The following is a 24,833-nucleotide window of genomic DNA, read 5'->3' as shown; positions in this document are numbered from 1 at the left end:
TCTTTGGTCATTTCTGTCTGCTTTATACAACCACACACACACACACACGCGCGCGCGTGCGCGCGCGCACGCACACGCACACGCACACGCACACGCACACACACACATTCAATTTGTTGCAAACTTAAGCATAAGTATAAAGTATAAAACGCTCTTTGTTTACTCATTGATTTTTTCCATTAAAAATCATTCTATTCTGACGCCACTACTTTGGGATACAAAACTGTGTGTGCGTGTGCGTGCGTGTGCGCGTGCGTGTGCGTGTGTGTGTGTGTGTGTGTGTGTGTGTTTTGAGGAGCAGGAGGAGGATGTACTCTGTCAACCGGGAATGAATCAATGGTAACTAACAATCACAGCAAATCCTATTGATTTCAGATTTCAGACCATGCATTATTTTGGTTCATGCATCTGGTTCAGAGTTTTTCATGGGCACTGCTGGCTTCGTCAAACTAACTAAACCTCCAGGACTCATGGCTGCAATTAAAAAAATGAAAATCCTTCAAACTGCAGTTTTTATGGTTTTCTAGAAATAGATTATACGCATAATTATGATTCTGATATGCAGGGGTATTTCTTTTTGTCTTGCCCAGCATACATATAAAGAATAATCTATCAATGTTAGGGAAATGCAGAGACAGACAGACAGACAGACAGACAGACAGACAGACAGACAGACAGACAGACAGACAGACAGACAGACAGACAGACAGACAGACAGACAGACAGACAGACAGACAGACAGACAGACAGACAGACAGACAGACAGACAGGCAGACAGACAGACAGACAGACAGAACAGACAAAGCTCTGTTGTTCCATTGAGGCTATAGAGTCTGTAGTGTGTCAATAGTGCTGTTTCCTCTGTTTAGAAACATGTACACAACAATTATAACATATGGATACCACAGACACACAAACACACATGCGCGCATGCTCGCTTGCACACACGCAGGTAGGCACCCACCCCCCCAAACACACACACACACACACACACACACACACACACACACACACACACACACAGACACACACACACACACACACAATGTACGTACAGTATATGAATTCTCCCCAAAACATGTTATAGGTTTTTCTTTTTATATGGTTACGGGTATCAAATGCATTCACATTAATCTACAAAACAGATATGGTTTAGCAGAGTGGTCCTATACTTGAAGACCCCTCTCAGAAGACTACCGCGGCACGAAGGCACACACAGTGAACTTGTAGATCTGCTATTTTTTAATAGCCAACGTATATATGGATCAAGTGATTAAAACGATTGTGATGCTACATTAATTACTTTTGCTGGAGACCCCCTGTAACCCCCCCACCCCCAAGGACCCCTGGGGGTCCCCGGACCCCACTTTTGAGAACCAATGTTCTACACCATCATTATCAGCTGCAACCAACTCTTCTGAAAGTTGCCAGATATTTATTTTCCCTCTTTTTTGGGTCTTAGAGTTTCATGCAAAGAATGCAAAAAATTGCTCATGGCCAACAAGTTCCATACGAACCAACTTTCATGCACACACACTTCAATGAATTCAATTTGCTGCACAGGGAAAGAGAATGCATGCAGAATAGGCCTGTAGAGTCGTGCGGTCGGTCGACTCGTGAGGTGAAAGTGGCCATGCAAATAAAGGCATATAAACCAGTGGTTCTCCATGTGGGGACCCCCAGGGGTCCTTGGGGGAGGGGGGGGGGGTTCCAGGGGGTCCCCAGCTAAATTTGTTAATACAGCATCACAATCATTTTAACCACTTTATCCACATGTACGTTGACTATTAAAAAATAGCAGATCTACAAGCTCATAGCGCATCACTTCGTGCTGCGCTGTGAGCTTGTAGATCTGCTATTTTTGCATTTTTCTGAAAAATATGAAAATGTTTGGAAATGTTTTAATCATTTTGATAGTTTTTTAACTTAAATCTTTCATCTGGGGTGTACCCTGGCACAAACCCTTTTCAGATGGGGGGTCCGCAGCCAAATACATATCAATTTGGGGGTCCTTGACAAAGTTTGAGAACCACTGATATGAACCACCTCACAAAGAGTGTGTGTGTGTGTGTGTGTGTGTGTGTGTGTGGAGCCGGGAGACAAGCTGAGCCTGGTTAGTATGGTGAGTGGTGGGGCTGCAGGGGTTAAAAACATATGTCAGTGTTTTATGTATATCTATAACCTAATTGGAGAGGGCTGGAGCCTAGAGACATCAAATATATAATATCAGACATGAGGCTGGCATTATAGAGAGAGCGAGGCAGCAGATTCCATGCACAACAAAAGGAAATGTATTCTGACATGAACTTCCCCCTTAACCTCATCTTAACCTCATCAATACAACAGTTAAACACAGGAATTAGCCATGAATTGAACTAAACAAATATACGTGGCATTATCAAAACTGATGCACTTAACACACTTAACAAAGCTTAACCACTTTAACCCTATATGTTTTTATTTATATATATATATATATATGTGTGTGTGTGTGTGTGTGTGTGTGTGTGTGTGTGTGTGTGTGCATGTATGTGTGTGTGCATGTATATATATATATATATATATATATATATATATATATATATATATATATATATATATAGATATAGATATAGATATATATATAGATATAGATATAGATATAGATATAGATATAGAAGTGTGTGTGTGTGTGTGTGTGTGTGTGTGTGTGTGTGTGTGTGTGTGTGTGTGTGTGTGTGTGTGTGTGTGTGTGTGTGTGTGTGTGTGTGTGCATGTAATAATACTGTATATAATACTTACTACTGCATTCTAATGTTAATTGGAAGCTACAGTACAGTTTCCAAAGAATGGTAACATGTTCCACATGCACGCACACACGCGCACGCCCGTATGCGCGCACACACTCATTAAAATTGTGAAAAACGAATTCACAATTTTTTATTTTTTTTAATTTAACACACTAGCAAGACCTGCGGCCAAATAAAACACAAAACATCATATTCATGAATGAAATGCATGAACATCCAAAAGCAAATGACTGTGATGGAGAGGGTTGTTGCAGGGGAGGTCACCTTAATGATCATCCATCGAATCGAACATTGTCGGCCAAATATCAGAACAGTTGAGCACAGGCTTAATAATGTGTGTAGTTTGGTGGTGCGCTATGATTCAAAATCTGTACCAGTACCACCATCATCAGTTAAGATGTTTTCATGCCAAGAACGTTTTCATGCCAAGCAAATTGATCAATATTTGGCCGCGGAGCGGACCCCCCCCACCAGAAAATGGTTCGTGTCGGGACCCCCAGAAGAGAAGATTTGTGTAAAAAAAAATATATATATTCAACATTTTCAAACACTTTTAAGGTTTTTCCAAAATGTTCAAAAATAGCAGATGTAGGCCTACAAGCTCGCGCTGAGAGCTTGTATCAGCTATTTTCGAAAAGCCAACATATAAATGGATAAAGGGCTTAAAATCATTGTGATGCTGTATTAACACACATTTTGATAGGGACCCCCTGGAACCCCCTCAAGGACCCCTGGGGGTCCCCGGACCCCACTTTGAGAACCATTTGCTATAGCACTATTGAACTTGAATTTAGTTTTAAGAAAAAAGCGGCCATCAGCGTGGCTTTGAATACAATATCTGTGCTTTAAAAGAAAATGAAAGTGAAAATCTAAAATGATACGTGCCATACTGCCTATTATAATAGGCCTAGTGACCTAGTGAGAAATTGTGGTGTGGCCCTTTAAGCATTAGTGACCACGCTTTGACCTATATTCCCATTTTAAATACGTGAATGACAAATTCGTTGTCTTTTGAGTAATTCGAGGGTGTACAATATAAACCCTTTATGGCATTGAATATATCCTCATAATGGCACGCACGCACACACACGCATGCATAACGTGTGTGTCATAAAACTAACACACATATAATTTAAAAAGAAATACGTGCCATACTGCGCATATATACTATAGCCACGCCAACCTATTTCCCTGCACTTTATAATTTGAGATATGAGGTCTGCTTATTCTAATTATTTTAATTCGTTTATTTAATCCAGTGGTTCTCAACCAGTGGTCCGGGGACCAGTGGTCCTTGAGGGGGTTTCCAGGTGGTTCCCAGCAAAACAATGGACCCAATAGATCTTTTACACTTGAGAGCATAACATGAAACCAAATGGACCCTCACGGGTCCATTTGGTTTCATTTTACGCTCCCAAGAGTTAAATTATTGTTAAACATCTGCATTACTTAATTTACAAGGAGTCTACACAATTAGAGAATGTAGAAGAATTGTTATTTTTTAATCAACGTTTGCCTGTTAACTCTATTAGTACCAAGTTACATCATACAGCATGGAATTGTGGACAACATCGTATCCATCGATAACAAAATATTCCAAAGTCTTGGGTCTGAGAGTCTAAATCTCATCAAACGGTGGTTCCGTGGCTCAAATGCCTAATAAATAATGGACCTAGATACGAAAAGGGTTAAAAAAAACACTGATTTAACGGGGTAGTAATATAGAAAATAATACAAAAGTGAATAATAATCGGGGTCTATCCTGTAATGCGCCTCGTGTGGTTGGTTCAGAGGGTTCACATTCTCCGAAAGCCTAAAAATGTATGCTCCATCGCGCGAGGGTGTCGCGCGTGGCTCCCCCGAGCCCGAGGAGGAGGAAAACAGCAGATCTACAAGCTCTCAGCCTGGTGTACAATAACCACGCTGTGAGCTTGTAGCTTTGCTTATTTTCCTTCCTCCTCGGGGCGCGCGGCGCGCGCGACACCGCCACTCGGAGAAGTATGAAGCGGGCTTCTCATTCTTCCACTGTGTCCTTAAAGACGGGTCACGTGAACCCGCCCCGTCCTCATGACGTAGCACTACACGCTACACGCTACTCACACTACACACACACACACACACACACACACACACACACACACACACACACACACACACACACACACACACACACAGTCACACACACGCGGCCATATCCGTTTTCACTGGAATTAGAACGAAGCGCCGTCCCGAGGCTCGTGAACTCAAATGCCCCCACCGTCCATCCGTCAGTCCGTCTGTCCGTCCGTCAATCTGTCTGTCTGTCTGTCTGTCTGTCCAATCCATTCCATGCAGCGACGACTGACACAGTTCTGATGATTCAGGTCAGTTTTTAACTCACCAACTCACCAAACTCCATCTTTTATTTATTGAAAAAAAAAAGACAAAAAGAGAAGAATAAAAGATTATTTAGGCTAGATGGGAAGGAGCTGTTGCTCGTTTGCATTTCAGAGACGGTTACAGTGTAGCCACTGAGACACAGATGGAACAAGTGCGCCACAACACGGATACAAAATAACAACAAAGCATCCATTGGTGGGTCCACGCCCTCTCGCTCTCTCGCTCTCTCTCTCTCTCTCTCTCTCTCTCTGTCTCTCCCCCTCTCTCTCTCTCTCTCTCTCTCTCTCTCTCCCCCTCTCTCTATCTCCCCCCTCTCTCTCTTTCTCTCTCTCTCTCTCTCTCTCTCTCTCTCTCTCTCTCACACATACACACAGACTCACACTCACTCACTCTCTCTCTCTCCCTTCTCCCCCCCATCTCTCTCTCTCTCTCACACACACATACACACACTCACACACACACACACACACACAGACTCACACTCACTCTCTCTCTCTCTCTCTCTCTCTCTCCCTTCTCCCCCCCATCTCTCTCTCTCTCTGTCCAAAGAAACGAAAAGAAAAGTGTGATATCGCCTTTATGCTAACGGAAACAACACTACAGTGCTTTTGGGAGAGAGTCATGCGGACGGCACATGTCTACTATCAGAGGGGCCTGTAGTTGTTGTAGAAAGTTTACCAAATGGAATAAAACAACAGGATAAAGATGAGGAGTGCTGCTCCACTAGCCGACGCATCTGGTCTCATCTCCAACACGGTAGGAACAGGCTTTATATGGGACAATTTACCTTTGTTTTACCTCCCTATAGATACATAGACTATAGTCATTAGTCCCCCCTTTGTTTGTCCCTTTTATTATCCTCCATAGGCCGTCTGTCTGTCTGTGTCGATAGGATGGGATAGATAGCCTACCAGCTGTTCATTAAACACAACTATTAGACAGGCTAATAGGCCTATCCTATGCATATATATTTGATGTCGCTGTTCTTCTCCTTTAATGTCCGTGGTCAGATCTGGAGGGACCTGGGGGCCGACATTTTATACACTTGTCCACCGTTGTGCTGTGTGTGAGTGTGTAATGTGTATGTGTGTGTTGTATAGGTATAGTGGTGCTGTGTGTGTTGTGTGTGTTGTATAGGTATAGTGGTGCTGTGTGTGTTGTGTGTAGTAGGCTATGTTGTGTTGTACTTTTGTGTAGGTAGGAGAATGGTTTCACGAAAGGGGACAAGCGACAACACCTAATAAGGTATAGATGTAGCCTGTGCGGCCATATCATCACAGCTCATATAATAGGCTGCACAAAGCTATCATTTATACTATAGGATACTTTGTGTCGCTTCCCGATAAGTATCCATGCAAATCCACAGGCTAACGCGTCGCTAGCGAGTATAGTGTTGTATCTGTTGTTCTTTTCGGCCAGCGACGCCGCTGTACGACGGATTACAAATGAGGCTTAAGTTTGTTCTATAGAGGCTATTTCTTTTCTCTTTTTTTTTTACACCACGTGCTTGTTGGACAAAACTCTGTAATTGTATATAGTGTTGTGTATGTTTAGTTGTTGGTGGTTGCATGGAGGATGTTAAGGCTACAGCAGAGAGAAGAAGTGGTGCTAAGGCTGTTCCTAAACACTTTCATTGGAGTGGGTGGGTGGGCAGCACCTGCAGCTGGAGCAAGGACAGAGGGTTCATGGTGGGGTACCGTATAACTTCGTTTAGCAGCGGATTATACTATGATATTCCTCTCAATAAGTTAGATTTGGGGGCAAGTAATCATTATGTGATGTAAAAGCTTTTTAGGCAGGGTGCATTTACGTTTAAAAGTCGATCGATGCCTCTCCAGAATCCGCACGCTATCAGATCTGCCTTGTTCGTATAGAGGCTATACGGCGTGCCGTATTAACAATTAATATTGGACATCCGGTGGCACTGCCAACTGCGCCCCATTTTTGTCTGTCTCTGTGTGTGTGTGCGCGCTTTAAAAAACGGATTCCCGTTGATTTCGGGCTGGAGATCAAAGCGAAACGGTGAGAGGATCTGGGTTATGCATTTGTCATTATTTTGGGCAGCATTTTTGATCGGATGGTGTAATAATAGTGTGGTAGAAGATGTGAAAGTGTGTGTTAGGTGCCTTTTTGCATGCATGCCATGCGGGGGGAGTGAGTGAGTCGGTCGGGACACGCTGCCATGGCACCTATATCTTTGTTGTGCCATGATCCAGCTGTGCATGGCAGACCAGACCAGACCACCGTTTTACGGTGGTCTGGTCTGCTTGCAGCCTTGCACAGCTTGATCATGGCACAATATATAGGCTATAGGCTACTATAGTAGGCTATACGTGCAGCCAGTGTCCCAACTAGACGTGGTTGTTGCAACGGTCCACTATAGGCTACTCGGTAATCTGTTCGGGAATCATTTATTTTGGGGACGCACGTATAGGTCGGATCGGTGCGTGGGAGATCTTCTATACTTTGTTTCTCTTGTCATCAGCATCGAAAAGGAGGAGGAACACAGAATCCACAAGGACACAGGAGGAGAGGAGAGGAGAGGAGAAGGACACATGAGAGGAGAGAGGACGAGGGGAGGGGAGGAGGGGGCATCGGGTTCATTTTAGGTATTAAAAGGCTAGCGGTCCTCTCTCTCTCTCTCTCCTAATAATAATGGCTCTCTATAGTGTTTCAAGTTCCTGCTGAGGACAAAAAAAGGTGTGTTTTCTATATGCGAGGCAGTGCTTTTGTCCCCCTTCCATGATCGGATCTTAATTTGGTAAATTGGCCTCCCAGACAGCCAGCCCCCCCACCCCACCCCCCTCAGTCAGCCCCCGGTGGTGGTGGGTTCCCGTCTCTGTCGGCTCGCCACGCGCGACGATTCCACGCTGCTGCTGCTGCGTGCTGCTATAGTGCTATGATGATGATCATCAGTCACATAGTCTGTGCCAGAATACGCGTGTGTGTAATGTGTGTATGCGCGTGATTTTCTTTTTTTATCCCATTAAGACCTCTGCAGGCACGATTCTATAATTGACTTCTAAATCAGTTTTCTTAAAAACTATAAAGATTTGCCAAAAAAAATCTCAATTCCTCAATTTTCAAAAAATAGCAGATCTACAAGCTCATAGCTGCGGCACGAAGTGACGCGCTGTGAGCTTGTATATCTGCTATTTAAAAAAAAACATTCTATAAATGTCTTCTAAATCAGTTTTCTGAAAAACTAAAGATCTGAAAACATTTTCACGATTTTTCCCTGCTATGAGCTTGTAGATCTGCTATTTTAAAAAAAAAAAATCATTCTATAACAATCATTCTATAAATGTCTTCTAAATCAGTCACCAAAGATTTGCACACATTTCCATGATTTTTCAAAAATAGCAGATCTACAAGCTCATGATCTATACAAGCTTGTGCTGTGAGCTTGTATATCGGCTATAATCCAAAAATAACACAGATGCTTTCCCGGTCTTAATGGGTTATAAAGGTGCACTTTTCGGAGAGATTTATAGAACGTGTTGTTGGTTTCGGTGCATGGAGCAACAGAGGGGATTAATGCGCGCGTAACCGTCATCCCCATCCCTCCATCCCTCCTTCCTTCCTTCCTTTGCAGGCAAGCCTTCCATCCTTTCTAATGTTTTACATTACATTGCATAATGAGGTCTGTGGTGTGTGTGTGTGTGTGTGTGTGTGTGTGGGGGGGGGTATAGTGCGCAGGGTTCGTTGTTTGGTCTAACTGCTCATGTTTATAGAATGTTGTCAAGTATGTAACTCGATTCATCAGCCGACGCTTACTTAGCCTATTTATAAAGGAGTAACCCATGGGAAGGTGCAATTCCAAACTCTAAATTGTATACTGTGTATATATATATGCTCGTCTATGGTCTTTCTCTACGCCATATTATTGATGCTGTTTTTGTTGCACACCTATCGGGTTATTTAAGATGTCTACACTTCAAATTGACACTTTATTACTTAATTATTACTACTTATAGTACCCTTTTATTATAACTTTTATCACCATACTTGCGTTATACCTTGTTTTTATACTGTATGTTGGACATTCAGTCTGGCAGAGTCTGACACAACAACCTTTTACTGCACATGCATTATATGAGCATTATTTGACAAATACAATCTCTTCATTCTCGATTTCAAATGAAAAATCACATATCTGGTTATTATTGGTGTTTAAACTATTGCACGGTTTCAATTACATACATTCAGGTGCCCTCCCTGCTATATACATTTATGGTATATACTTCACTGTGGTCATCTTAATGGACACCGTGGCGTGAATGTGGTCTTTATGCTGTATTTTTCCTGTGCTCAGCCTATACATGTTTTTTCACGATGCTTCCCATATGTCCCATCAACATGTCGAGCTCAGCGAGTTAGGTGTAAGTTATAGCTGGAATGAGGCTTATTCAACTATAAAGCTCATTTCACATGGAATCTCTTAAGAGCACCTCTGGCCGGGGGCCTTATTTGGCAGCATGAGCTCAGTGTACACAGTAGGCTAACTAGAAAAGTTGCACACTCATTAAACTTGACAGCGCACTGTGTATGGACCTCCAAAATAAGGAAAACGTGTGTGTGTGTGTGTGTTTGTGTGTGTGGGGGGTCACATGCAAGCCCACACGTTTTGCTTTCATGAAATGTACATTGTAGAATTCATAAGCTGTGTTGCAGCATATTTTAAGATTTTTTAATATCAAAATATATTTTTTTAAGGATAGGCAAAGAATAAGCATTGTGCTTCAGCCTATTCCTTATTTCGGTCATTGAGTTTGGATTTTGTGTGTGAGTTGACTTTGGATACGTACATTTGTGATTTTCCACACTAGTGTGTTTTGATTTGTTGTAAACAAAGACAGAAGATAAACCATTCATTCATTCATAAGCACTATATATACCCTATATACTTTGTCGTTCCCGAATGGCGACAGATCGTAAGCTTGTACATAGGCTATGTTCACTATTTCTTTTAAATAGTTTTAAAAAATCTTCAGGATTTTCTCCTTTAATGACATGCCCAAGATAGGGATACCATGGGTTAAAGTGGCTTTAAGTAAGCTACAGTTGTGCTGATGTCAAGAGGCCATCAGGTTCTTTGCTGGTAGCAGAGGTGTAAAGTAACTAAGTACATTTACTTAAGTACAATTTTGAGGTACTTTTACTTTAGTGGAGTATTTCCAATTGTCTATACTTTTACTTCTACTCCACTACATCTCAGAGGCAAATATTGTACTTTTATTCCACTACAATTATTTGAAAACTTAAGTTACTGGTTACTTTGCAGATATAAATGATTACATTATAAAACATACATTAACCACTTTAGCCCTATTTTATACCTAGGCTATTTGAAAATAGCCGATCTACAAGATCACAACGCGTTGCATTGCGACGCGTTGTGAGCTTGTAGATCTGCTATTTATTTTCAAACATTTTAGTACTTTTACTTTTGGTACTTTAAGTACATTTTGATACCAATACTTTTGTACTTTTACTCAAGTAAATTTTGAATTCCAGACTTTCACTTGTAACGGAGTACTTATACATTGCGGTATTGATACTTTTACTTAAGTAAAACATTTGAGTACTTTTCCCACCACTGGCTGGTAGTTAGCTGAATATAGACCTGATGCTGATGGCTACGGTTCTAGGTGCTTATTAAAGAAGACCTGGTGGAGGTGAGGATGCCACTTGCATTACTCTGACTTTGTTGACCTGCAGTGGAATCCTACTTGAAGGCTGTGTTTATGGCCACAGTGGCCTGGCCATGCACTGACCTTTGGAATGAGGCTATGTTGAATCAACATTCAATAAATGATTGCTAGGTTGTTTTTTTAATACACAACTGATTGGCTATATGGATAGCATTTTACTAACACCGTAGCCAAAAAAAATAAGTAGAGATTTGCAATGGACAGAAATGCACCGGACCTCAGATCACCACTTGACTTTACTTGAAACCTAATTAAGCGCTATAGAAATGATGGTCATACGTTGAAGGGATATATATGGATGAGAGCAGGTACAGTACAGTATATGTCTTGTTTTACCATGATCCGTTTTTTTGTTTTGTGTTGTTGCTTTTTGTACCAGTAAAACACAATGTCACCTTATCTAGTTTGATAACTGACTGAATGAAAAAACTCCTCAGGGAGGGCACATAATGTTTCAGAACCTTTTCCCTTTTAAGAAATATGCCACTTCTGTCTGAGGAGACAGAGGCTGTTGTTTGTCCTTTCTAAACATCGAGTGAGGAAAGAGACTTGTATTATCTCGACGTCGTTGACGTATTGTGTCACTATGGCTATCGGTGACAGCAAACAACGGCAACAGTAAAGCCCTGTATGTCGGCTCTTGTTTACGGTTTATGTGTGTTGTAGGATGCAAGACATTTTCCCTCGTAGCATGCCAAGGAGGTGCCATAACCTCTCAGCCCGATTCCCATTTCCTCATTCTTGTGTGCCTGAGGTCACTGCGCCACAGACATTGTATAGCACTGTTCTCTCAGTCCACACTGAACCAGGTTCAGTTTGAGTCGCTTCCTCCTACATTCACATAAAGGTGTATTGTTGTGGTCTGCGGAGACTTGGGATCAGCCAGAGTGTGTGTGTGTGTGTGTGTGAGAGTGTGTATTTATATTGCTTTGTGTTTCATCATCTCAGGCTCAGAGGAGTGCCTCGAGCATAGAAGCCATGGGCCTGCATCGCTGTTCCTCTTCTCTCCATGCTATCCCCCAGTGTCAAAACTCTTCAGTGACGAAGTTGTGACATATGTTGATCAATTAGCATGGTTTATAGCTGTGATTAAAAATAAATAATCGATACACCAATATATCATATCGTACTCATTGCCCATACGCGCATCGACAGAGGCAGCTGTATCGATACGGCAGGCAATGCTGTGTGTGTGTGTGTGTGTGTGTGTGTGTGTGTGTGTGTGTGTGTGTGTGTGTGTGTGTGTGTGTGTGTGTGTATGTGTGTGTGTGCGTCTGAGACTCAGACATGAGTTTATTGCAACATTATTGTTGCAGGAAAAGGTTACAAGAGACAACAGAAAAGGGCATTTAAAGTTTTAAAAAAAGAGAGTATTTTATTTGGCCTGAAATGTAAGTGTTTTAATTTGTGCCATCCTACTTAATGCGCTGCCTTTGCTGTTATACAGAATAGTAAAGGAGAGCTCTTGTAGCAAATTCTAAAGGGCATGGTCGTTATTGGTGATCATGGTCAACACGTATCGCGACACGTATTGTGTCACGTTCTCCGTATCGTGATGCTGTATCATATCATGAGGTTGTAGGCTAGGCAGTACCCTACAACTTTACAAACTGAACTGTCAGTACCCTCGACTTTACGAACTGAATGGTAAACCCCGGTAGGGCTTGACCATTCAGTTCGTAAAGTTGATGCAGGAACCAGGTGTTGGACACCGCGCAAAGTATTCACACTCATCACATCATGTCACGTTATGTAAAGAATCTCACGCAGTGTATAATACTCGTAGATACTCGCAGATCTACGGCCGGCGCACTGTGAGCTTGTAGATTGGCCATTTTCGAAGTCTTTCTGTCTCTATCGTCTCTGTCAGGTGGAAACCTCATATTTCCAAAACTGTTACTTTTCAGGATTCAAATTCAAAAGTAGCAAAAGTAGCAGATCTACAAGCTCGAAATGCGTCGCTTCGCGCCACGTTTTGAGCTTGCAGATCTGCTTCTTTTGATGCTTTTGTGTGACGCTGTAGCATGATCAAGCAGGGCATCGCATTCATTCAGCGACGATTATGTTTGGATATATTTTTGGTTAACTGCCCAGCCCTAATCTGACTTCTTCTTCCCCTCCAGCTGCTGGGGAGGCTGAGAGCTGCAGGAACGAGTCATGTGAAGAGGACTTAAAAGTTGACCTTCCCAACTTGAACCACGTCACCTTAGGTAAGTGACCGCTTCCCTCTTCACTCCCCTCTGGCCTCCATCCATCCACCTCCCACTCCTCTGGTCCTCTGCCACAAAGCTGCAATCCATAGCTTTTCTTTAGTGAATAACACATTATTGTAATCATTCTGTATGTTAACCGATTCTATATGGGAACGCAAATCTGTCATTTTAGATTTATTTTGCTATTAAAAAATAGCAGATATACAAGCTCATAGCTATGAGCTTGTAGATCTGCTATTTTTGAATAGCCCAAAGAAATCTTAAAATGACACAGATGCGTTCCCGGTCTTATTTTTTACTCTTAAATTATCCCACGATTTTGTAACCCTATTTTTTACACCCAGTGCCAATTGTCTATGTAATCCTGGGCACTACCTTCCCTCTGCCAACCTAGGGAGGCCAGGGCCAAGCTCATGCCTCCTTCAATGCATGAGAGCCAACTGACCTTCTTGTCACCTGACAGGGGAGAGTTTCCCTGGTAGGACGTAGCGCGTGGAAGGAACACGTTATTCCAACCAGTTCCTTTCCCCTCCATCAGGCGCCCCGGCTGGCCAGTGGGAGGCAGTATAGTGACCAGGGTTACTGCATGTTTTTGTGAGGGTACCTACCCTAGGGACGGGGAGAACATGCAAACTCCACACAGAAAGGCCCTTTCACCAACCCCACCTTGGGTATGGGCACTGATGACGCGGAGGAGAGCGTTCCCGGTCTTAATGGGTTAATACAATGTAACTAACACAACTGCGGTGGTTGTAGTTGGTCTACCAGCTCTTCCATTGAGAAATGTACTGCCTATCATGTGGTCACATATAGGACCACTACTGGTTAACAGGTGATATAGCATGGAAGCTCAAAATGCAATATATCCTCCGCCAAACTAGATTTCTGTACTAGCTCAGCAGTAGAAATTTCGGTGTTTGCGAGGGACCCGGATTCTAATCACGGATAGAATACAAAAGTTACCGATTACAGCTTTAATCTTGTACTATACTTAGCTGCGTGTCACGCACCGAAAATAGCCGATCTACAAGCTGTGACGCGTAGAGTGGGCTTGTAGATCTGCTAATTTCGGTGCACAACACCGCCGCACAACTAACAAATCGGGCTTTATTCCTCTGCTTGTTCCGTGGAGCTGATCTTTGTGGTTTGTTTGTACGTTGCAGCTGAACACACACACCATTAGCACTGTGACCGCGCCCTGACACCCACCTGCCTCGGGCATGCCTCAGGTAAAACACACCCTAATGACACTTAATAATACCTAATAATGCTTGTCTGAATGGGCTTTCACTGGATTTCACTGTGTGTGTGTCTGTGTGTGTGTGTGTTCTCTTCTACTCTCCAGCCGGGCATGAATGGGATGGAGCCTGCTTTTGGCGAGGCCTACGGGGGCCACAGGGGCCTGCTGAGCCCCTACCCTCTGGCCATGTCGCCACTAGGGGGCAGGACCGAGTACGACCAGGTGAGGCCCCCACGCACACAGTATGCAGACAGACTGAGTCAGATCAGTCACTTGGCTTCGGTTCAAAATGCTCATATATACGGGTTCATTCTGTAAACAATAACACAGCTGGCCTATCGGTTTCAACCTTTGTGAACTTCCTGTTTGTAACCGTTGCCCTGGGAAATGATATAAAAGGAGGATATGAACCATCAGAGATAGAGCTGTTTGATATATGAGTTTTATTTTGTTTTATTGAATTGCTTACAAGCGTCACACACAGAAGGTTAAAAGAAAACACAGTAAAGTCATCGACTTATTTCCACTGTGGTCCCCATTACACATAATCGAAAAACATAGACATACATAAATCAAACAGAATACGTACATTCTTTGTTCAAACAATAGCCTAAAATAAATACAATAGCCTAAAATAAACGCACTAAAGCCGAATTTATTATTAGCCTAAATGGATTATTATCAGTAGTGGTGTTAGTTTTAAACTTGCTTGGGTTGCAGACCCTGTGTAAGACCTATGAGACTATATATAAGAGCTAAACAAACAGATTTGACTTGTAAACAGCTGACAGGATGTTGACAAAGGTTTCACATGTGCAACAATAGAATGTTGAAACCATCATAATACCATAGCATATACATTCAGCACAGTACACGTCCGGTGTCATCATAACTCTTACACCATAATAACTGTATGGCTTTGCTCTAAAAATACATACATTGTTGCAGTGATTGTTGCAGTTATACAGTAGGTGTATATACAAATAATATCACAACTCTCTTTTTATATTTAGCTGCTTTGTCGTTACAGTTTTTTAAAAACTGGTATTTCATTCGTTTCTGGTATTAAAATTTCACTTTCCTGCTAGTATATTGCTTTCTATTCAAATCAGTTCATATCAAATACTAAGGTATTAGTATTAGTAAGGTAAGTGATATTTCTTTGTTAAAATGCGTGTTAAATAGCTCTATATTCTGAAAGTACTCATTGCTGTATAGAGTGTTTGTTCAGTAACAGGAGTCTCCATGTCTCTCAAGCTCTTTATTAAACAGAACATTTTCAGATCAGGATACCAATTTGATCCAATCAGGAGAGGAGAACTCAGACAGGATACATATTAGTCTTACTCATCTGCGAATAGAAAAGCCTGGTCACGACCTAATGCAGAGAGTGTCTATAGGGTGTCTAGAGAGTGTCTAGAGAGTGTAAAGGGTGTCTATAGAGTGTCTAGAGAGTGTAAAATGTAAAAATTTTACGCTCTCAAGACCATCTGCATTACTTAATTTACAAGAAGTAACACAATCAGAGAATGTAGAAGAATTGTTATTTTGCTCAACGTTTGCCTGTTATCATCTCTCCTATTGGTACCAACATGGAATAGTGGACAAAATCTTATCCAACGACAACAAAATATTGTAAGTCTTGGGGTCTGAGAGTGTAGATCTCATCAAACGGTGGTCCGTGGCTCAAATGCCTAATAAATAATGGACCTTGATATGAAAAAGGTTGGAAAACCACTGCACTACACACTCTCAGAGTCATGGGGATCCTTGAAATAAAAATGAAGTATATGGTTATTCTAACTATATATTCTTTGCATGAATAAAGTGGTGTTGTGTTCTACCTTCGCCAGAGCGTGCTCCTGATGCTGGGCTCGCCGGCGACGCCGCGCAAACGTCCCTTCGAGCTCCTGAGCGACCTGGTGGACGACGGGGGGACCTTCGGCGAGGACCTGCACCCGGAGCGCTGGGACGTGTCGGCCCTGGACGAGATGACCCGCTACACCAAGCTGGGCCTGGGCGTGGGCGTGGGAGGGGAGCCGGCCTCCGCCTCCGAGGAGGAGACCACCGTGCTCATGGGCCGCTGGGAGGGCCGCAGCTGGGAGGAGGAGGAGGAGGAGAAGACGAGGAGGAGGGCGAGGAGCGAGGAGGCTGCGGGCCAGCCACGGCAACAGCAACAACCGGCGGGATCGGGAGGAGGAGGAGGAGGTAGGCCTGTCGCAATTATTACGTCGTCTAATCGCAATTATTTGAGATAATCGCAAGTATTTTTGCGTAATCGCCATAATCGTTTCCATGTTGAAAAATGTTCATACGTTTAAAAAAAAATGCAGAAATAGCTGATCTACAAGCTTACAACGCGTCACAAGCTTACGACGCGTTGTAAGCTTGTGACGCGTTGTATTCTTGTCGATCAGCTATTTCTGCATCATCGTTGCAAAACGATTAAATATATCAATAATTTCTTTGTAAATTTAAAGGGATAGTTTTAAAAAATTGCTTATTTTCTATCGCTTAGCCACCCAATGAAGCCTTGAATTCATGGAGATGTTTTTGTTTTTGTCACATTCCTAAGCCAATAATTTCATGAGCGGTTCTGGTAGACAAAGGAGACTCTTTGTGTCTCCTTCCGGAACCGCTGCCTACCGGTCCGCTGGACATCAACTTATTGGCTTAGGAATGCGACAAAAAGAAAAATATCCATGAATTCAAGTCTCCATTGGGTGACTAATCGATAGAAAAAACGAGGGGTGAACTATCCCTTTAAAGTTATTTATCATATCTGCCCTGTGCAATGTTTGATTTACGAAGCCTAAAAGGCGAACAGAATTAGTTTTATTCATACGTTCCAATGTTCAATGTCAAACACACAATTAAATCGTTAAATAAATCGCAATTATTTGAGTGACAATTAATCGTCAACTATTTGTAATCGTGACAGCCCTAGGAGGAGGACAGCTCGCCACCACCGCGGAGAGGGCGAGCGTTTCTGTCACCGCCGCCGCCGCGGAGAAAGGAGCTAGCGGAGGGTTGGGAGCAGGAGGGGCGGGGCAGAACGGGGCGATGATGAGGAGAGGACACATGGTGGAGGTGTATCAGGTGGCGCAGGAGGAAGAGGAGGCGGCTGCAGCGGCGGCGGCGGCAGCGCTGGCGGCAAGAGCCGCCAGCGCTCTGGGCTTGGCTCTGGAGCACTGCAGCAGCGAGGAGCACAACTACTCCCTCTGCCAGGGAGGAGGAGGAGGAGGAGGAGGAGGAGAGCCGGGGGTGGACGCCCCCCATCCACACCACCACCACCACCACCTCCCCCAGACTGAGGAGGAGGAGGAGGAGGAAGAGGAGGAGGGGCGGGCGGAGGAGGCCACACCGCGGCACAAAGACAGTGTCGAGGAGGAGAGCTCGCCGCGCAAAGGGGATATATCGGAGCTGGAGGAGGAGGTGGAGGACGATGAGGAGGAACAGGAGGAGGAGGAGGAGGAGGAGGAGGATGAGGATGAAGGAGAGGAAGGGGCGGAGGAGACCACGGTCGAGGCTGAGGATTCCAGCTCGTCTGAGACAGAAGGCGGTGAGTTCCCGTTGCGACGGCCCCTTGGCCTTAGATCAGTGGCCTGCTGAGCCTCATTAGTGGGGAATCCTGGACACCTGGGTGGGGTGCAGTGGTGTAAAGTAACTAAGTACATTTACTCAAGTACTGTACTTAAGTACAGTTTTGAGGTACTTTTACTTTACTGGAGTATTTACAATTGTCTATACTTTTACTTCTACTCTACTACATCTCAGAGGCAAATATTGTACTTTTACTCCACTACAATACATATATAAATTATTACATTATAAAACATACATTAACCACTTTAGCCCTATTTTATACCTAGGCTATTTGAAAATAGCCGATCTACAAGCTCACAACGCATCGCGGCGCGTTGTGAGCTTGTAGATCTGCTATTTTCAAACATTTTAGTACTTTTACTTTTGGTACTTTAAGTACATTTTGATACCAATACTTTTGTACTTTTACACAAGTAAATGTTTAATTCCGGACTTTACTTCTACATTGCAGTATTGATACTTTTACTTAGTAGTAAAACATTTGAGTACTTTTTCCACCACTGGTGGGGTGATTGCTCACCCTATATAACGGGGCCTGAGCCTTCATTCTGTCTCTCCACCTTGTTTGGTTTGGTTGATTCTGTTGTGTCTCTGTGAGGGGTGGGGTCAAAAAACATCTTGAAAGAAATCTTTGAAAAACATTTTGAACACAAATCTTGTCTTATGGGGGGTGACTGATCATAAGTCTGACATCCCACTACTCCGACTACGTGGCTTCCGCGTGCGGTTAGGGATAGGGTTAGTAATGTCGGAACAATGACATGTCGGAACAATTACATGTAACCCTTATGGGGGTACCTGGCACAAAACATTTTAGGGTGGGGCTCCACATTGATTGATTGATTGATTGAACACTTCAACAGTTTGCAAAGACAATCACAGGGAAGTACAGTTCAATGCTAGGTCCGTTAAGAGGATTTTAAACCCAAGAAAGCATTCTTGGCTTGTTTCCATTGGGTACCTTTGTACTCAATTAATCGAAATAACAGCCAAATCCATTTCAGTTTGGGGGTCCTTGACATGAAAATGTTTGCCAGCACAACACTGGCTGGTATCCAGTAGGCACATGGTACTGCCTACACTGAAACCCTGGTAGTAACTCCAGTAGTAACCTCAAACTCACCAGCATGGCTCAGCTGGCATGTCAGAATTCAGCTGCCTGTGTGTTTTTTGGGTATAGACTGTTATGTTTCCAACAATGATAGACATGGATGGCACTGTCAGTTAGTTGGTCCGTCTGTTCTGTTCGTCCATCCGTCCACTACTGGCTGACATGGAATTTGCTTTACGCCTTCAAAGTTTCATCTCGAAAACAAGATGTCTCAAAATGTGATCGATGTGCAGATGAACTTGAGACTTCAACTTGCTGAGTGCATTCATGCTCCCTAGAAGATGAACCACACTAATGTTGGTGACCCCCATGGCCTTTCCTGCACCCTTAGGACATGTTTATAGCTTGGCTCTGTCACGGTGTGTGTCAGGTGTGGACGCAGAGGCAGAACAAGGCAGGCAGGCAGGTCAAGTCCAGTATTTATTAACACACAACAGGCTTACAGCAGGACGTACACAGGCAGGCACACACAGTAACATTGACTTGGATCTGAGTGAGCAGAATGAGTCCAGTCTTATCCACAAGTTTCCTAAGGCGTTGTGGGCATCACTTCCTGTCGATTTGATCCCTGATACCTGATCAAATCGACAGGAAGTGATACCCACAACGCCCTAGGAAACTTGTGGATAGGCTGCAGGCTGATTAGTGAAGTGTACACAGGTGAGTATTGTCAGGCAACTGCAGGGCTAATGAGAGAATTGACTATATTCACACAGCGGCCATTTTGCTCTCGCGTCATATTTGCGGGCTGGGAAGAAATGCCGCGTGGCATTATTTCATTAACTTAATAGCAAAATGGCCGCCCTGTGAATATGGTGAATTGAGACAGGTGTGTAACTGGGAATGAGGTGAGATTGCAATGTGGGAGTGGCCAGAGTAGAAAGACAGACACAGAGAGAGAGAAATGGTGTTAGTGTTCCGTGGAGAAATATTGTTATTAGTGGGAATGAAAACATAGGCGCACCACCGGAAGTGGAGGGCTGAGGGCATGTCCAAACCCCAGTTTCCAGTCAGCATAGGTCTAGTTAATCACCCCCCACAGAGTCAAATGCAAAAGTGAAAAACGCTGGGGGTGCTTTTTTTCCTTTTTATTTGACGATGGGTTCCCAGATTGCCCGGACACTTACATCATACCTATGTCATAGATGGTTGAAGTCATAGTCTGGCCACATGAAATCAGAGATCCACATTGGAGCCACACCGTTCCCATGTGGATCCACGAGATCCACATGAATCGATTTTCACTTGTATACAAGATACGCCATATTAACAGAAGTCATGTGGATATATACCCTTTTCTAATAACGGTAGTGTTTATAATTAGCGCCCTTAAGGCTTTGTTCCAGTGAATGGAAATCTTAATGCTACAGCTATAATGACATTCTGGACAACTGTGTGCCTCCAATTTAGCTGAAGGTCGTTTTCGTTTCGGTTTCAGAATGACAATCCCCCCCGTCCCCCGTCCTCCAAACGCTCCATTGTCATCTCCCCCTTGCCAAATGCGAGCCAGGCCTAAGTGCCCAACATCATTGTCTGACCTCATTAACCCATTTAGACCGGGAACGCATCCGTGTGTCATTTTTAGATTTCTTTGGCAATTCTATGAGCTATACAAGCTCATAAATGAGCTTGTAGATCTGCTATTTTTTGAAAAATTGTGAAAATGCGTGCAAATCTTTGAATATATATTTTTCAAAGCGAACATTTTTAACTAAAATCTTTGCTTCTGGGGATTCTACAAATGTCTTCTAAATCTTAACAGTTCTTTTTATTATATATTTTTACTTATGTTGCTATATATCAGTGGTTCTCAAACATTTTTCATGTCAAGGACCCCCAAAATGATATGTATTTGTCTGCAGACCCCCCCCCCCCCCCATCTCAAAATATTTTGTTCCAGGGACCCCCAGAAGCAAAGATTTGAGTATATTATTTTCAAAGATTTGCACAAATATTTCAAGATTTAAAAAAAAAATAGCGGATCTACGAGCTTGTAGATCTAAGCCAAAGAAATCTAAGCCAAAGAAATCTAAAAATGACACACGGATGCGTTCCCGGTCTTAATGGGTTAATGGTCTTGTGGCTGAATAGAAGCAAATCAAGGGCTTTGATGTGCATGAGTCGGTCACCGTTTTGCTACTATCACATTCTCATACTATTCTGGGATCTCGCTAGTTGAGGGAACATTTGTTGCCTGCATTTGCTATCATTCATTCACAAGAGCATTAGGGAGGTCAGATGCTTGATGTCGGGCGATTAGGCCTGGCTCGCATTTGGCCGTTCCATCTCATTCCAAAAGTTGTTGTTTGACAGAGTTAAGGTCAGGGGCGCTGTGTGCAGGCCAGTCAAGTTCAGTGGTGGAAAGTAACTTGAGTACATGTACTCAAGTACTGCACTTAGGAACAATTTTGAGGTATTTGTACTTTACTTGAGTATTTCCAATTTCCAATACTTTAACTTCTACTCCACTGCATCTCAGGAGGCAAGTATTGTACTTTTACTCCACTACAATTAGTTGAAAACTTTAGTTACTAGTTACTTTGTAGATTTTGATTATTATTACAAAACACACATTACCCACTTCAGCCCTATCTACATTTCGGCCATTTGAAAAAAGCAGATCTACAAGATCACAATGTGTCGCAATGCGACGCATTTTGAGCTTGTAGATCTGCAATTTTCAAAAGATTTCTCTACATTTGAAAACTTGAAATGAGACATTCTGCATAATGAGAACTTTTGGTACTTTAAGTACATTTTGATACCAATGCTTTTGTACTTTTACTCAAGTAAATCTTGAATTCCGGATTTTTACTTAGTAACCGAGTATTTCTATATTGCAGTATTGATACTTTTACTTTAGGAAAAAAATGTGAGTACTTTTTCCACCACTGGTCAAGTTCTTCCTCACTGAACTCAACAAACCATTCCTGCATGGGGGGGGGGGGGGGGCACGGGGGATTGTCATTCTGCAACCGGAAACAACTGCATACAATGCTCAGTGAACTCAGAGACTAAGCAGCCTTCAATGGTTTAAATACAGTTTGGCTGGCTACCATCCAGAGTGGCCAGTTAGTTGAACTGGCCTACTTTTCCTCCACAGCCAAAACTGAGCAGCTGACTGGCTAGAGTAGATGGCAGTGATTACTCCATTATGTTTTCTTTATAATTCCCTTATCTACTGTTGTGCTCATTTTAAAGTGACCCTGGATGTGTGTCAGTGAGTGAGTCATGGTGAATGCTGGACATAGTGACTACGTTTCTTCTTGTTAGTGAGGTTTATAACGAAACACGATCCCTGTAAACTTTCCCGTACATCCCCGGTGTTTTTGTCCTCCTTAGGGCTCTGAATTGGATAAACAAATCTCGGCGCATCTCATTGCAGAGGGTAATGGATACGTCCCTGGCACACTCTCAGAGACCTACCTTTTTAGAGAACCTCTAGCGGGTCATATTTCGTACCGTCGCGAGACGGCCATTGTTACTCTCCCTTTTGAGGCTGTGTGTATGTGTGTGTGTGTCTGGCTGGGCTATTCTTACCCGGATAACCCAAGGCAATTGCGGCAGACTGTATGAAGGGGTGAATAGTGTGTGTGCAAGTGGTGCGCGCACGCGCACAAGTGTGTATGCGCAAGACAGACAGAGAGACGGGTAGAGAGAGAATGGGGTTGAGCATGTCGTGCAGACAAAGACTGTCTCTCTCTCTTTCTCTGCAGACTAGGCCAAGCATGGCTGTGTTGTTACATAAGGGCTTGATTTTTTTGTAGTTTGTCGCACGTACGGCCGTGTCACACAACAAAAATATCATTTTAACCCATTAAGACCTGAGGCCGATTCTACAAAATGTTTTCTAACATTTAAAAAAAAAATCTATGTTGCTATATCAGAGGTTCTCAAACTTTTTGAGGACCCCCAAAATGATATGTATTTGGCCGCGGACCCCCATCTCAAAATATTTTGTTCCAGGGACCCCCCCAGAAGCAAAGATTTGAGTTACAAATGAAAGGTTATCGCTTCAAAAATATAGATATTCAAAGATTTGCACAAATATTCACGATATTTAAAAAAAATAGCAGATCTACAAGCTTGTAGCGCGGCACTCAGTGCCGCACTATGAGCTTGTATGTCTGCTATTTTTGAATAGCCCAAAGAAATCTAAAATGTCACAGATGCGTTCCCGGTCTTAATGGGTTAAATGGAAAAACGGTTGATGCCCATTGTCCGTTGACACTTTCATTACGTAAGGGGATTGTGTGTCTCGTATAGCTCACAGCTGTCTGGGGTCGACGGTGGGCCTCGCTGCTACTGACCACTGAACGGGAGAGAGGTTTAATTTCACTGTCGTTTTATTTATTTTTCATCCGAGTCCGACCCACTTTTTCGTCAGCTGTCTGAACTCTCGCTTTTGGTGACGTGTTCATTTTGTTCCTTTCACTAGCAGCGGAGCTTTTTGCACGCTGTATTATTTATGATTTCATTATTCACGGCTCTGTGCATGTGAGGCTAAAGGGTTTGTAATGGGCTCTGTGTGTGTGTTTGAGGGAGGACGGGTGTTTGTTGTGAATAGGCTCAATGGGCGGTTATCTGTTTTTCCATACCTTCCTGAAATTTCACTGGGGTATACTGTATACTACTGTCAATATTTGTATACAAAACCAAACCAAAACAACTTTAAAGCTGAACTGTTGGTGATACAAGTCATTGTAGCATGTATGACATTGTCTAAACCAGCGGTTCTCAAAGTAGGGTCCAGCCCCTGGGCTGGACACTCAGTTCCTTGAAGGGGTTCTAAATTGATCCCTTACTAGTCCGTAACTCTGACAGTGTACAAATGGAACCAAATGGACCCGTTACGGTCCATTTGGTTCCATGTGTACACTGTCAGAGTTAAAGGGATAGTTCAACCCCCAACAAAAACTTTTTTTCTATCGATTAGTCACCCCATGGAGACTTGAATTCATGGATATTCTTTTGTTTTTGTCGCATTCCTAAGCCAATAATTTGGTAGGCAGCCTGTCGGCCATCAAATTATTGGCATAGAAATGCGACAAAAACTAAAAAATATCCATGAATTCAAGTCTCCATGGGGTGACTAATCGATAGAAAATAAGTAATTTTGGGGGTGAACTATCCCTTTTTAAGATGAGTCCTTGAAATCCAAAAGTATGAGAACCGCTGGTCTAGACTACAATGCGGTGTCTAATATGCAGTTAGCCGTAGCCTACTTAGCCTTGCCGAGCTTAACCATCCTATATATATATATACTTACTTGACCGGGAACCCCCAGGGTTCTATATCCGATCGCTATCCGAGCTCACAACGTTGCGTTATGTTGTGAGCTTGTAGATCTGCTATACTTGCCGAATGTTCGACCCAGATTAGGGACGCTACGTAGATTATGCAACATATGCAGGGAAAACACAGACAGAGAGGGACGGACAGAGATTTCACGCATTTATAGATAGATTCTTCAGTGCAATGACATCTTCCAATTTCAACCACCAGATTAATGCTATAATTATATTACTTCTGGATGCCTTGAACTTTTGTTCAATGTGTTTTGCTATTCAGGTGTGAAATGAATCAACCTCGTTCACCCCTGAGAAATACCAAGTGAAGTGATGTTGATTTACCTTCTTGAGCATAAAGAATGATCAATAATAAATGTGGGAATATGAGATGAGTCTATAATGAGTTTAGCCTGGTAAACCCCCTCCCTCCGGAAATCTCATTTGCATTTGATTTCAGGGAGGTCTGGGATTGCATGTAAGCATGCCCGAA

The 24,833-nt window shown here is 43.0% G+C and overlaps 1 protein-coding gene across 3 annotated transcripts in view; it reads left to right on the top strand.

Annotated features, from left to right (window-relative positions):
* Positions 1-4,999: 4,999 nt before the first annotated feature.
* LOC308103669 (uncharacterized protein) overlaps positions 5,000-24,833 on the top strand; it is a 54,651-nt gene continuing 34,817 nt past the window's right edge. Inside the window, exons 1-7 of one of the 3 annotated variants that reach the window (XM_080453778.1) lie at positions 5,000-5,152; positions 5,718-5,924; positions 13,006-13,092; positions 14,259-14,324; positions 14,441-14,557; positions 16,189-16,543; positions 17,277-17,897. In XM_080453778.1, coding sequence (XP_080309904.1) covers positions 14,316-14,324; positions 14,441-14,557; positions 16,189-16,543; positions 17,277-17,897 — 1,102 coding nt within the window. In that variant the 5' untranslated portion in view covers positions 5,000-5,152; positions 5,718-5,924; positions 13,006-13,092; positions 14,259-14,315. Of the gene's footprint in view, positions 5,364-5,717; positions 5,925-7,166; positions 7,191-13,005; positions 13,093-14,258; positions 14,325-14,440; positions 14,558-16,188; positions 16,544-17,276; positions 17,898-24,833 lie in introns of those variants that run through there. The other 2 variants (XM_080453777.1, XM_080453779.1) reach the window with 2 other exon arrangements.

The sequence above is a fragment of the Gymnoscopelus braueri genome, assembly GCF_963280865.1.
Source record: "Gymnoscopelus braueri genome assembly, chromosome: 2".
Taxonomy (NCBI): Eukaryota; Metazoa; Chordata; class Actinopteri; order Myctophiformes; family Myctophidae; genus Gymnoscopelus; species Gymnoscopelus braueri.
This window is presented reverse-complemented; position numbering and strand designations above follow the sequence as displayed.